Source organism: Alexandromys fortis, unplaced genomic scaffold, assembly GCF_014885135.2.
Source record: "Alexandromys fortis isolate MF-2015 unplaced genomic scaffold, M_Fortis_MF-2015_v1.1 scaffold_179, whole genome shotgun sequence".
NCBI classification, from domain to species: domain Eukaryota; kingdom Metazoa; phylum Chordata; class Mammalia; order Rodentia; family Cricetidae; genus Alexandromys; species Alexandromys fortis.
In genome coordinates this window covers 686,034-699,610 of record NW_026068062.1, presented here as the reverse complement: position 1 = coordinate 699,610, position 13,577 = coordinate 686,034, and the positions used below count along the sequence as shown (strand labels likewise).

At 38.6% G+C, this 13,577-nt stretch overlaps 1 protein-coding gene across 7 annotated transcripts in view; it reads left to right on the top strand.

Annotated features, from left to right (window-relative positions):
• Rttn (rotatin) overlaps positions 1-13,577 on the top strand; it is a 129,837-nt gene that overhangs the window by 105,744 nt on the left and 10,516 nt on the right. For all 7 annotated transcript variants that reach the window (XM_050120298.1, XM_050120292.1, XM_050120296.1 and 4 more), the window contains 6 exons: positions 465-570; positions 1,612-1,709; positions 4,066-4,143; positions 8,446-8,572; positions 9,116-9,315; positions 10,406-10,673. In XM_050120298.1, the coding sequence (XP_049976255.1) occupies positions 465-570; positions 1,612-1,709; positions 4,066-4,143; positions 8,446-8,572; positions 9,116-9,315; positions 10,406-10,673 (877 nt within the window). The remainder of the gene's footprint in view (positions 1-464; positions 571-1,611; positions 1,710-4,065; positions 4,144-8,445; positions 8,573-9,115; positions 9,316-10,405; positions 10,674-13,577) is intronic.

Sequence of the window (13,577 nt, the reverse complement as noted above, 5' to 3'; positions counted from 1 at the left end):
TTCTATTTCCATCCATTTGCATGCAAAATTCGAGAAGTCATTGTTTTTTACCGCTGAGTAGTATTCTAATGTGTATATATTCCACACTTTCTTCATCCATTCTTCCATTGAAGGACATCTAGGTTGTTTCCAGGTTCTGGCTATTACAAATAATGCTGCTATGAACATAGTTGAGCATATACTTTTGTTGTATGATAGGGCCTCTTTTGGGTATATTCCCAAGAGTGGTATTGCTGGGTCCAGGGGTAGGTTGATCCCAAATTTCCTGAGAAACCTCCACACTGCTTTCCAAAGTGGTTGCACAAGTTTGCATTCCCACCAGCAATGGATGAGTGTACCCCTTTCTCCACAACCTCTCAATAATATGATTTCCTATACCATTTTCAAACCTCCCAGTGTTAATTATTCCTTCCTCTCCCTCTGTATTGCCCCTTTTACTCCTGTGTTGTCTATCTTCTCTGCAGTGCTATGAAGGACAACCTCCCAAAGATGTCCTGAAAAGAGCTGCTGCAAATGCACTGATGTCACTTCTGGCGGTCAGCAGAAGAGCGCAGAAGCATGCTTTGAGAGGTGACCTTCAGCATCAGTTGTTTCTGTGGCATCTTGACAGTTGTATTTCTTGCTGCTTGTTTTTAATTTTCTTTGAACTAAAAATGTAAAGAAATTATAGTAAAATCTCAATGACATTTAAAAAGTTTTTAGTAGTACAGTAACCATTGGTTTACTTCTTTATTGTCTCTAAGATTTGTTTTATTTTTAAGTATGTATATGTATTTCTGTTTGTGTGTGAGTGCGTTCATGTGGGTGCAGTTGCTTATGGAGGACAGAAAAGGATATTGGATCCCTTGTAGCTGGAGGTCCAGGGTGATGGGAGCTGCCTGGAGTGAGTGCTGGGAACTGAATTCAGGTTCTACCCAGCCCTTTCTCCAGCCCCACATTTATTGCTTTTCAAATACAATAGAGTATGCAGGGAATACAGTGCCTAGGAAACACAGGACCTTTGAGTTTAACCCCCAGTACTGAAAAATCAATTAATCAATAAAACAAAGATGATACTTGTAGATTGTGTACTTCTATTTACATGTAATGTTACTCTAGAGACTATATATAAAGAAATTTCAAGCTTTAACCTATTACTCAGCTTCATATTATTAGTGTATACACTAATTATTATTTAATAATTGTGTATTGTTAGTGTATGCATCCACATTTTACGTCTCTAACACACATAAACATAGTTTTTATGGTACAGTAAAGATAATAATATCCAATGGACAGTATTTTTATATAGATTTTCACACTTCAGGGTGATGGTTTCTCTTCTGGACATCAGGGATTACGGATCTGGGAGGTAAAAGAAAGTAATAGGAACCCAAAACCCATCTGTCCAACTAATGATCTGCTGCTAAGATGAAGCATGCAGGCTGCAAAATATAAAGTAGATCTGAAACGCTCACAAAAATAAAAACAAGTGGCCTTAGGATTGTGCTCTTTCCCCTCTTTTAGTTCTTCCACAGATTGGATTTGTACAGGCGCCCATTGACTTGAGTGTTAACCTTATCCCCTTCAGAGATGGAATGGCTCCTGACTATTGCAGGTTTTTTCTTTCAGCTGATCTCATCGAGAACTGCATGGAGCAGATGAAGCACATCAATGCACAACTGAACCTGGACTTGCTGAGACCTGGGAAAGCAACACTGAAAAAAAAGGTGACTTCAGCCTCTGAATTCTTGTGTAAGGGTAAAGTAATCCTGTCTCCATTGCTCTCATGCTTACTGTGAGCACAAGGTAGAAATCAGTCTCTGACTTAGAAAATAGGTAGGGACAGTTTAGTTTCTGAGATTAATTCTCATTTGAAAATCTTTAAGTGAGACTTTCATGTTATTCTTTCTTGTTATGCACAATTAAAATATGTATATTTACATGATATAGTGCAAAAAATATCAAAGGAATTAGAGGTAGAGGGGTCCCACTCCTCTGCTTTACTCTCCCTACTGGATTACCGTAAGAAAGGGGCTTAAAGAAAATTCTGCCTTTAAGGCAGATTTTTTTTTTTTACTTATTAGCAAAGTAGGCTGTCATGAAACATATTTTATGACTTCTTAAAGCCTTAGATTTCTTCCTTTGAAAATTACTCTCAGTACATATTATGAAAGATATCACTGGCACATGTCTTTGTGTTGTAAAGTCGCAAATCTTGTTGGAAAATGGGACCCTTTCAAGATAAACTCACTCTTTTCACCCTACTGAGTGCAAGGTAAAGATCTCAATTAGTTCTTATGCCTTATTGTCACAAATGTAATAGTAGTTCATTTGCTTTCACTAATCTTATATTGACTACCTGTAATTTTAAAACAAGAGTCCATTTCTAACATTAATCATAAAAATATCACACTGCTTTCACCAACACAAAATATTAGGCCATGGCTAGAGACATAGGGCAGTGGTTAAGAGCACTAGCTGCTCTTCCAGAGGACCCAGGTTTGAGTCTAAGAACCCACAGAGAGGCTCATAGCCATCTGTAACTCCAGTCTCAGGGGATCTGATGTCCTCTTCTGAACTTAGAAGACACTGTATGCATGTAGTTTGCAGATATACATGTAGATACAATGCTCATACACATACAAAATAAACAAATAAGTAAACCTTGTGTGCATGTATATAAGTACTGTGTTATATGTTTATTATATATTGTATATTGCTTATATGTCCAGAAATCTACTTATCAAATTTACAGTTCTTCAGTGATGTATAAAGAGTAGAATTCTTCATTATAACTACAAAAAAAAAATATTTTATACAATGGAGTATTTGAATAAAAGTAAGTTTTCTAGGGAATGAAATCTGTAACAACTATAATTTATTTTATGTTTATATGTCAGGCACAGTTTGTACATTTCAAATTTATTATGTCATAAACACTTGTAACGACATGGTCACAGAATCCTGTGATTGATGAGGTAAACTCCTTCCGTGATTCCCAGATGTTGGTTCTAGCATTGAATTGCTTGACTGAATATATAAATTATACTTTAATATAAACACTATAACATAGTGGCTATATATTATCCGTGACTAGCAATAATTGTGACCAATAACATTTAGACTACCTTTTTTCCAGGAAATGAATGTATGTATAATATTTAAATCTAAAAATATGTATTCTACTTATTATGTAGAATATATTATATTAAACTAGTATACATAATATAATAAGAGAGAGAGAGAAAATAGCTATGTAGATGCAATATTTGTTGATAAAGGTCTCAAAACAAAACAGAGGTCTCAAAAAATGATAAAAATAACAAACAAACATACAGACAAACATATGACAGCAAATGCTGGCATCAATGTGGGGAAAGGAAAACACTCATTCACTGTTGTTGGGATTGCAAACTGATGCAGCCAGTTTGGAAATCAGTGTGCAGAATAATTTTTCTGTAAAAACTATTAAGAAATCAAGAAGGAAGTGTAGAAATGGCTCAGTGTTTAAGAATACATACTACTCTTTCAGAGGACTTGAGTTTAGTTCCAGAGGATCCAGTGTCCTCTTCTAATCTTTGGATGCACTACATTCAAATGAACATACCCACACACAGACTCATATATATGTGTATATACATAATTTAAAAGTAAGGTTAAACAAATCTTTAAAAGGAAAGACAAAACTTTAATAGTTTAACTGGTACGTGGTAACAGAATCCATGCTTAACAGCTTCTTTTCCTGCTTCTTATTTTCGTGCTTAGCCAAAAGTGCTGCTTCATCATTGGGACAGTGAGCCAGTACCTGATGTGATTGAAAACCAGTCCATACTTGCCTTACTTTATTGGGATGAAACATGGAGGCTATTATATATCTGATTTCCTCCATGCTTGATGGGACAGAAATAGCTTTTTTGTGGTGCACACACTTCTTGAGATATGGTCACCGAACCTTGTCAGTTTTTATAAAGTGTTGGTGGTTGGGTGTGATCACAGCACAACTCTACTGTGACCGTAGAGGAGGGAGTTACTGTTTCTAAAAAGCACTGCATTCCTGTTTTTCATCTTCTTTTGTCTGTGCAGGAGGATGGCTTTATCAAAGAGCTAAGCATTACCATGCAGCTCCTAAGGAATTGCCTTTACCAAAATGAAGAATGTAAAGTAAGTAGAGCTCCGCGGAGTGTTGATAGCAGCTCAGGTAGTGCATTTCTGAATTTTTATATGCGGTAACATAGGAGGAGTAGCGGACCCTCTGATTGTCTTGTTTAAGATGTGTACCTGAATGTTTCTTAAGCTCAGAGTTAATTCTCAGAGCTGGATGCATTTGATCATGTTGTCCTTCAGCACTAATTACATTCTTATTTATATCAAGGCTTGAATGTCATAATCAAGCCATAAATTCTGAACCTATCCTTCATTCTATATTGTTAGGCATTTAGATTTTCTTTTTGACTACAAGGGAGTAATAAATGGCTGTCTGTGCCTTAAGAAGTGAAGGTTTTTAAAGATGTTTGACAAAATGGTTATTCAAAGGGAGTAAGAGATATTATTTATAATTATAAAGAAAGATAAGCATGCATCCTACTTCAGACTAGATATTGTTTTGCTCATTGTGGTCATGTCACCTAAAGGAAGCCCCCTTGTGTAGCGAGCTGCGTGGTGTCACACCTGATGGAGATGTATAATCAGCTCCTGAGATGGCTAAGGCCTGACCTATGCTATGATCACGCAATGATTATCAGCTGCCTGCATATGCGTGAACCTAGGGGCAGTGCCCACCTGGCAATCCGGGATTGGCAGCCCATGCCTACTTAAGGGCTGGGAGAGGGTCTGCCCGGGGTGGGGGAGAGACGTCGAAGAGAGAGGTCAAAGAGAGAGAGAGAGAATTGTAAAAAGTCCTGGAATAAAACTGCAGTGAGAAGAGCTCCCGTGGTTGCACCATCCTTGCGGGTCGAGAGTGGCCGTGACACCCTCGTCCTTGTCTGCTGTCTTCTGTGGCCTTTGCACAGTCCTCCTTGAGAGCCACTGAGTCTGCTTTGTCTCTGAGCATTGGTTCTGCCCACTTCAGCAATTGTGATGGTACTATTGTGTGGCAGAAAATCTGAACTCTTGAAGTTGGTCCATCTGGAGTGACCTCACTTTTGAGGCATTAGCTTAAAGCTTTAGTGTTAAAATACTGGTAAGACAAAGATCAATTGATAAATTTCTTTTGCTTTTAAATTTGTTCAGTTTATATGGTAAAACTGGAAAAAGCATGTTGTATCTGGAGAAACATGGTAAACATGTATTACTTTAGCTATATATAATAAGTAAATTACATATAATAATTATTTTAAAACTAAGTATTTATTTATACATTTGTGGTGTATAGCCTTATAGGCTCATATATATGAATGCTTAGTCACTAGGGAGTGGGGCTGTTTAAGAAGGATTGGCACAGCTGTAACCTTGCTGGAGGAAGTGTATCACTGGGAGTGGGCTCTGAGGTCTCTGCCTGCTGTCTGCAGGTGAAGATGCAAAGCTCTCACTTACTCACTGTCTGTTTCCTACCATGGTGACCAGGTATTGACTGTCTAAGACTGTCAACAAGCCCCCAATTTAAATACTTTCTTCTTAGGAGTTGTCTTGGTCATGGTGTCTCTTCACAGCAATAGGACAGCGACTAGGACAACATTTTATAATTTCCCGGACATGGAACATGTGTGAGATGGCACCTACCTATAAAGATAAATGAAATAAGTCCTCTTCTAGCTATTTGTTCACATTTGTGGTGCATTAGGCACTGATAAAAGTGTGATTGTTCAGTAAGTCAAGTATTTCTGTCTTTCTGAGTTGTAAAGAATAAAGTCAAAGAATAATTGCATTACTCTTGAGTGTAAATATAAATCTGTGGGACAGAAATCCCTCATTTTTTCTTATTCCAGCTTAGGAAATGTGTCCTTATCACTAATTATTAATGGTTAGGGTCATAACTCATAATTAAATCACCTTCTGCCACCTCACCATGGTTTATGCACATGTAACATTAAGGAGTTTTTATGTTGAATAGATTATGTGGCCATGAGGCAAACGAACCTAAACAGTGGTTAGGACTCAGGAGGGCGAACTATGATACTCCAGACAAAGATGATAAGGCCTTACCCGAGCAGGGAGAAATGTAAAGGGGGTGTATAGTAAATCTGAAGAGTTGGCATGAAAGAAGAACCCTATAGAACAATTTCCAGACTCCAGTTTAAGCTGCTTACAGTGTGGGAGTAGACAGAGCAGAGTGCAGGGAGGAGGCTCCCAAAGCTCAGGCTTGCCCGTGGGTGTGCCACGTAAGCCTTTGGGAAATTCAAGTGGAGAATCTCTTGTAGCTGAGTTTTATGGGCCTGACGAGCTATACATCTGGCAATAGTAGAAGTATGTAATTAATATTTGTAGCCAGGATTCTAGTTGAAATTTACCAAGACGGTATATTATAACCGCTTTGGTAATGTATTTGGAACACATGTAGAGAAGGTAGGAAATCAGAGGAGTGTAGATATGAGGCAGAAGGACGGAAATGAAAACAAAGAAACTTGTAGCAAGTGCCCCAGTGCTGGAGAGTTTGGCAGCCACAAAGGTTAGAGTGGTCTCAGTGAATCATCAGACAGGAAATAAACTGAAGGAGCTGAAGGTGAGATGCAAGAAATGGACATGACAGCAGTGAGCATTCTTTCCGCAGCTAGGTCATTGCATGACATAAGTATATTTGGTGTTACTAATGTGTAAACCACATTAATATCATCAGAGAAGTAATCAGAGAAATGCATAAGTTAATGACTAGTTCATAAAAATGTCTACATTTTTTATTAACTGATGGAAAGATCAAGTCCCTGAGGAGACAGGAGAGTCATGTTTCCGAGGGCAGTTGAGTGTATTAATTTCTGACAAGAGCAGTACTGATTCTCTGCCAGGCAGAAGAAAAGGATAAATGGATGAGAGAACAGATACATGTGGGTAGAATGGAGGATAGATAAGAATTCAGACCTGATGGTTTCTTTCTTTGTGAAGTGAGTGGAGTCATTTGTTGCCAGTGGGACTGAGTGAGAAGATAGTATCAAATATTTTATATGACTTTCTACTTCACCCTCTGTTTGGTCCTTTGCGCTCTGAAATGGGTGTATAATTATGTGCCTGAGGACTCTAGTTCATGTGGGTATAGAAATTACCTTATAGTTCTTGTTTTAAAAAGATACTCCTGCACTTCTGCAAGCAACTGTATCTTATCTACAGTATTGTCCCAATCTTAACTGATTTTTAATAAAGCCTAAGTTATTTAGAATCTGTTCAAATTACACAAAAGTAATCATTAACTTCTGGTACTCTGAGGAGTACCAGATAATCTGAGGAGTAAAAGCAAAGTCACTTCCTCTTGAATTCTCTACTTCTCTCTCAGTAGCATCCATCCGTTTGTAGTTTGTGACTACTGACTAACTGGTAATCTGTCTGTTGTGTGAGTCTGCACTTGTGTTGGAATCTGTGCCTATGTCTGTTGCCTGACGTGTATGTGTATCTGATAAGGCTTTCCTCTGTATTTATTGGCCAACCTGGAAAACATGGTGTGGGAAGGAATGGGTATTCGTTACAGAGCTCTTTAACAGTGATTGGTAGTTGAAGATGTTACAGACTGCAGCTAACCCAGAATACTACTCAAAACTACAAACTGACGTCATCAACTTATACCTATTATATGTTGCTTCCCTTTATTTTTTTTTGGGGGGGGGGTGACAGATGCTTATTTTGAAGTTGCTGCCAGCCTATTGACTGTTTTCAGCAAACAATCACCACCACACACACATTTATTATTTGGGGTTAGTTGGGGCATGGAAGAATACATAAAAGTTTATGCATTTAAACTGATTGTGTTAGAAATCCAAGGTATACATTGTTCTTTTAGAGGCAGGTTAAACTTAAATAGTCCAAGCACGCGGTAGGACAGCAAATTAAGCACATAGTCTTAAATAATTTCAAAGCATATTATTTACTTGATCTGGAGGTCTGGGCAAAGTGCAACCTCTTTGGGGTCAAGTGCTTTTTTTCTGAAAATTGTGTCTTCTCATGTATGCTATATGCACATTAAGAGAAGAATGAAAGCAAACTTGATTAGAGTATTTTCTTGACTGCAGATCTCTGACCATGTCTGAGTCTTTTCATGAGTTTGTGCTTTGCTGAGAAATAAACGCTTTCCTGCATATCTTACATGTTGTGGAAACTGTTTTCTATGGTTCTCTCACTGACATATCCCAGTCACCCTTCCTGAGACTGGGCAGGCTCCCGAGCAGGGCCGCCCAATGTAGAGCACTATTGACTGGGAAAGGGCCCTCCTTATATGCAGCAAAGATGAATTAAACTGTTGATTTATGGAGGTGACAACTAATTGAGCGTAATTTTGCATTTCAGATGTCCAGACTAATGACTGTTCTTCCCTTTCCGAAACAGGTGGCAGCTCTTGAAGCGCGTCTTGTGCCTGTTCTGCACTCTCTTTGGCCTTGGCTTTTGATGGAGGATTCACTGATGCAAATTGCCTTGCAGTTGCTTTGTGTCTATACTGCTAATTTTCCAACTGGTAACTAGAATCAAATGTTGTTTTCTCTAATAAATTAAAATGCTAGTTTCATATGATGTGATTAAGCTGGACTAGAAAAATATGCATGTTGATGTATTTCTCCTTATGAGTGTATGTTAGTCAAAGGCTCTGGATCTTACGACTCCAGACCATTTTAAGAATATATTTGTTGGCCTGGCAGAGTCACTGGGTAGTTCAGGAAGTACACTGTCCTGATTATATGGCTATGGGAAACTGTATACAGTGAGAACATCCAAAGGGTGAAAATCTGTGAAAAAGACAGGTGAAGATTAGAACCATTATCGATTTTCTAACAGAAGACAAGCATGACAGAAGTTAGTTTAAGCTACTTTTGTCCTGAGAGGGGACAGCCCATCTCTAGGGTTGAATGTACACATCAGCATTAGGCTTTCAGTGCTTATTTGCAAGTGTATAGGTCGATGACCAAGTCATTTTGACAGACATACATGCTTACCAGTTTGTGTTTTTAAAAACTAGGAAGTGGATCAGAGGCAACTCTGTGACAGGCTTTTTCTTTTAAAGGTTGCAGTTCTCTCTGTTGGTCCAATTATGGACAATCTGTTCACACTGCCCACAGAGGCACCCCCAGCAGCTCCCTGTTACTGTGTGTCCTGAAGCTGGCTTCCCAGATGCCTGCAGAGAGCAACACCATTCAGCAAATGGTTTTTATGTTTCTCTCAAACCTGGCCTTATCTCATGACTGCAAGGGAGTAATTCAGAAGGTAAGTACTTAGCATTTCCTATATGTCATAAAAGAATTGTTTGGCAAAATAACTCTGTCAATCAAATTTTATAACTCATTTTCTAGGACTGCTTTATATGATTTCAGGACACTTTGTTCTAAAAGTTGGTAAAAGAATTAAGAAACTAATCATTTAAACCAGTTTGGGAGGCACTAAAACTGAAGTTGGAGTAGACCCTGATTATGCCATGTCCTTCTAGTTATCTCATTGCTTTTAAATTGTGTTTTGCCTCAAAAACAGTGATTTTAAAAAAAAAAACCACTGGTATCATACAAATAATATATTTGATCTGTGCATAGACCAGTCAAACAGTAATAATTTCTGTTCATATTATGTCATATTATGGTGACAGAAAGCTGTGTAAAATCAAAGCCCTTTGCCCCGGTTTCATTTTACATCTTAATGTCATAAAGTGCCATTTTATGAGTGCAATTCTGAAGCTTCACTTACACTAATTCTAGCTGAGTGTATAAAGGAAGGAACTGAGACAAATCTAGTACACATGTACAGGGCACAGAGCGTCATTATGGCTGTATATGAACAGAGTCCCTGATTGTGAATTTTTTACTAATGACAATGATTTGAATTTTTTTTTTTTTTTTTTTTTTTTTTTTTTTTTGCTGCTTGGAGGTCAGATTTGTAGGAGTTAAGTATCCCCTTCTACTGCTTCATGTCTTTGAACCCTGAAAGATAATTTAAATATAATCACCAAATAAATAGAAATGGTTCTCTTACTTAGGAAATTGATTTATTGATCTTACTGTGGAAATATTTTCAATAATTTATTGCTCTCAGGTCACTCTGGCTCATGAGTGTCCTCATTACATTTTTCAGAAATTTCTCGCCTGGTGTAGTGTTATCCTGAAGTCAGCCTTGGTATAAAATGTAATCACTATTTTGTTCTTGCCTTTCCATTTATACTTGGAAATGTATAGATGAAGCATTTGGAAGAAAAAGAAATTAAAATTAGGGAAAAGAATATCAAAATACTAGTTAATTGGATACCAAGGGATTAGAAAAATAATGAATAAGACCTGAAAAGAAAATAATAGTCTGTGTTTACCTACAGAGCAATTTCCTACAGCACTTCCTGTCCCTGACATTGCCCAAAGGAGGAAGTAAACATCTCAGCAATCTGGCCATTCTGTGGTTGAAGTTACTCCTGAATATATCGTTTGGAGAAGATGGACAACAAATGATCCTGAGACTAGATGGCTGCTTAGACTTACTCACAGAGATGAGCAAATACAAGCATAAGACCAACCCCTACATACCTCTGCTGATTTTTCATAACATTTGCTTCAGTCCTGCTAATAAGCCTAAAATCCTGGCCAATGGTAAGTAACCACATTGTGGGCTCATTTCACACATGTTATGATGTTTAGTTCATTCTACTCACAATAAAACATAGCTCTGTAATTTCCTGCTGTATTCAGGAATGGGTCTAGCCTCCGTGTGGACCAACAGCTGATGCCCCACTGGGCACATTAGGTGAGGGGACAGCTGGGAAAGAGCAGCCGTGGGCAAGGGTGCTCCAGTCACAGCCTTTGCTTCCCTCCGTAGTTCCCCCTTGTTTCTTACTCATGTTCCAGCAAATGAAAGCCTTCTGGAGCAGCTGTTCCAGTTGTAACTCCTGCTCTTCCCTCTGCCCTGTGTCCCTCCCTTCCCCAGTCCTACCCCTCTCCTTAGCATGATCACTGTCTGGTGCACTATGAATTTTATATGGCTCACTTTTTGTTTTTATGCCCTTTACATTGATAGGCTGTTTAGAATCAAGAGGTTTGTGCCTGTCATCAGGAAGCACTCCTTAAGCATTTAGTAGTTGAGAGAAATCCTGACAGGCAGAGTTGAAAGCCATAACCAGATAGGGAAATTAGCTTTCCAGGCTTAATTCTCTGAGATGAAGTGTGTATATCTGGAGGCAATTCAGAAGGACTCCTGGAAGAGAAAAAGAAGGAAGAAATTGGAGGAATCTGTTTCTGAAACCATAACTTATCCAAGGTTTCTGTCCTGCCTGGTTCCCGCAATCGTTAAGTCCCAAAGAAATCACACAGAGGTCTGTATTAGTTATAAACTGGTTGGCCCATTAGCTCAGGCTTCTTATTAACTCTTATAACTTATATTAGCCCATTATTCTTGCCTAGGTTTGCCACGTGGCTCAGTACCTTATCCAGCTAGGCAGTCACATCTTGCTTCTTGTGTGGCTGGGTCAGGACTGCGTCCTCTTCCCAGAATTCTCCTGTTCTCCTTCACCTGCCTCTACTTCTTGTCTGGTTGTCCCACCTATACTTCCTGCCTGGCTACTGGCCAATCAGCATTTATTTAAAATATAATTTACAGAATACAGACCATTGTCCCACACCAATAACTACCAAGTAAATGGGTGTAAATTTCATGTGGAATTTTATAGAAGACACACTATTGTGGTTGGGGAAGAGGCCGACTTTAGCTGCCCATCCATCTGGTCTTGAATGCTCCTCTCATTTACAGCTTCTCTGAAACTAAATTCTTCATTCACAAAATACTTTACTGTAGTAAGAATGAGATTATAAAAACACAGAAAGTGCCTGGCCTTGTTGCTAGTACATAGTAGATAATATATTAATCCTCCTTTCCTTCCATGCTTTAAACCTATTTTTTCTCAGAGACTTTACCACCCCAAGTTTTCCAAGTGAATAGAAATGACACTGTGCTCATGTTTTGTGTGCATATTTTTTGACGAAATTTTTAGAATTGCTGAAAATGTTATAGAGAAAATTGTTCAAGTTCAGCCAGCTTCAGCTTCATCTGAATTGAAATGTATTTGTACATAGTCTTCTGCCACTCCTCTGCTGACACTGCCCCCCCCTCACCCCGGAGATGTACAGCAGTGGCTGTCTTTCAGTCCTCTTCCACTGCATCTGCTTTGATCCTCACATCTGTAAAATAAGATGCACAGAGATCATCTGCTGACAGTCCTGATACATGGGAGCAACTCAGTAGCATCTGCTTTGTTTATTCCCCATTCTCAGAGTAAGTGTTTTTCCTCCCTAATTATTATAACTTTGCTGTGGAGTCAGGAAAAGTAAAGGCTTTGGGGGAACTGAGGAAATCTATAGTTGGCATTTTTGATCTCTGGATTTCTGTTATGGATTTCCCTGTAATCAGCAGTGTTTTCTCTCCTCCATTAAGTATTAGGCAGATGGACATAGTTGGAGATAGTTTACTTTTCCTACTCTCTTACCCTTGACCTCAGTGGGCTCTCCAGGTAAGAGAGCAGCTGTGCAGGCTCCGTGTAGAGCTATGAGAACCTGTCACAGGCTTTCCACATGGCAAGCCAGGGAGTAGGCTTTAGAAGAGGCAGTTAAGTTACAGAAATTACTCATGCAGGCTGTACCAAACTTGTGGTGTAAATATCTGTGCATTGGGCTTGACCTGGCTGCTAAAAGCATCCACAGCCTTTCTAGTTCAGGGTGAGTGTCTTTTGTAAAAACACACCGAATAAGTGCTGTACAAATTCACAGCAAAGTGTCCCAAGTTATGGGAAAGATAGTGGGAAATGTACAGGCCAGTGTTGATTTAAAGCTTGTGTCCAGTGGACAGCTCTTTTGCCATAGGAAATTTGCCAGTGTTATTGCTTAGCTTTTGTCTAGCGCATCAAAGAGAAGAAAGAAATAATGATCTTCAGGGGAGACTCTTATAGCCTGTCCTTTGTCCACAAAGCTGGAGCTATAAGGATTAGGAGAAATAAAAATACTCCCCCAGCCTCCATCTGGATGGATAACAAACAAATTGCCTCTCCCAGTCTTTTCATTCAGGAGTACATGTTCTTGATGTGATCCTTTATTGGTTGATAGTGATCCTGAGTGTTGACAAGTCAAATTTCTCTGCTAGATAAAGGACAAGTACATGTTAGACCTCAGAGAACTTCCACAAATAACTTTTCAAGGCACTAGCAAGAAGAGTTAATCAAGTACATTGGGAAATTTGGCCATCTGAGTAAGAATCAGCACAGGAAAGTATACCAACTTCTCTACCTAGATTATAAGTAATTATAAGTCTTTCATTTCAGGATGTGCTATTGGACATTGTTACTTTAGGTCATTAGTAGCCTAGATTTCAATTAATATGGACATCTGTCTTTAACAATATACAATTTAGGTACAGCAAAGAGAGATAACTTAGGAACAAGAAAATTATTATCAAAGTATTATTCAGAATGCAACAGAGAACTAGAAAGATGAGAAATTATTAAAAGCATA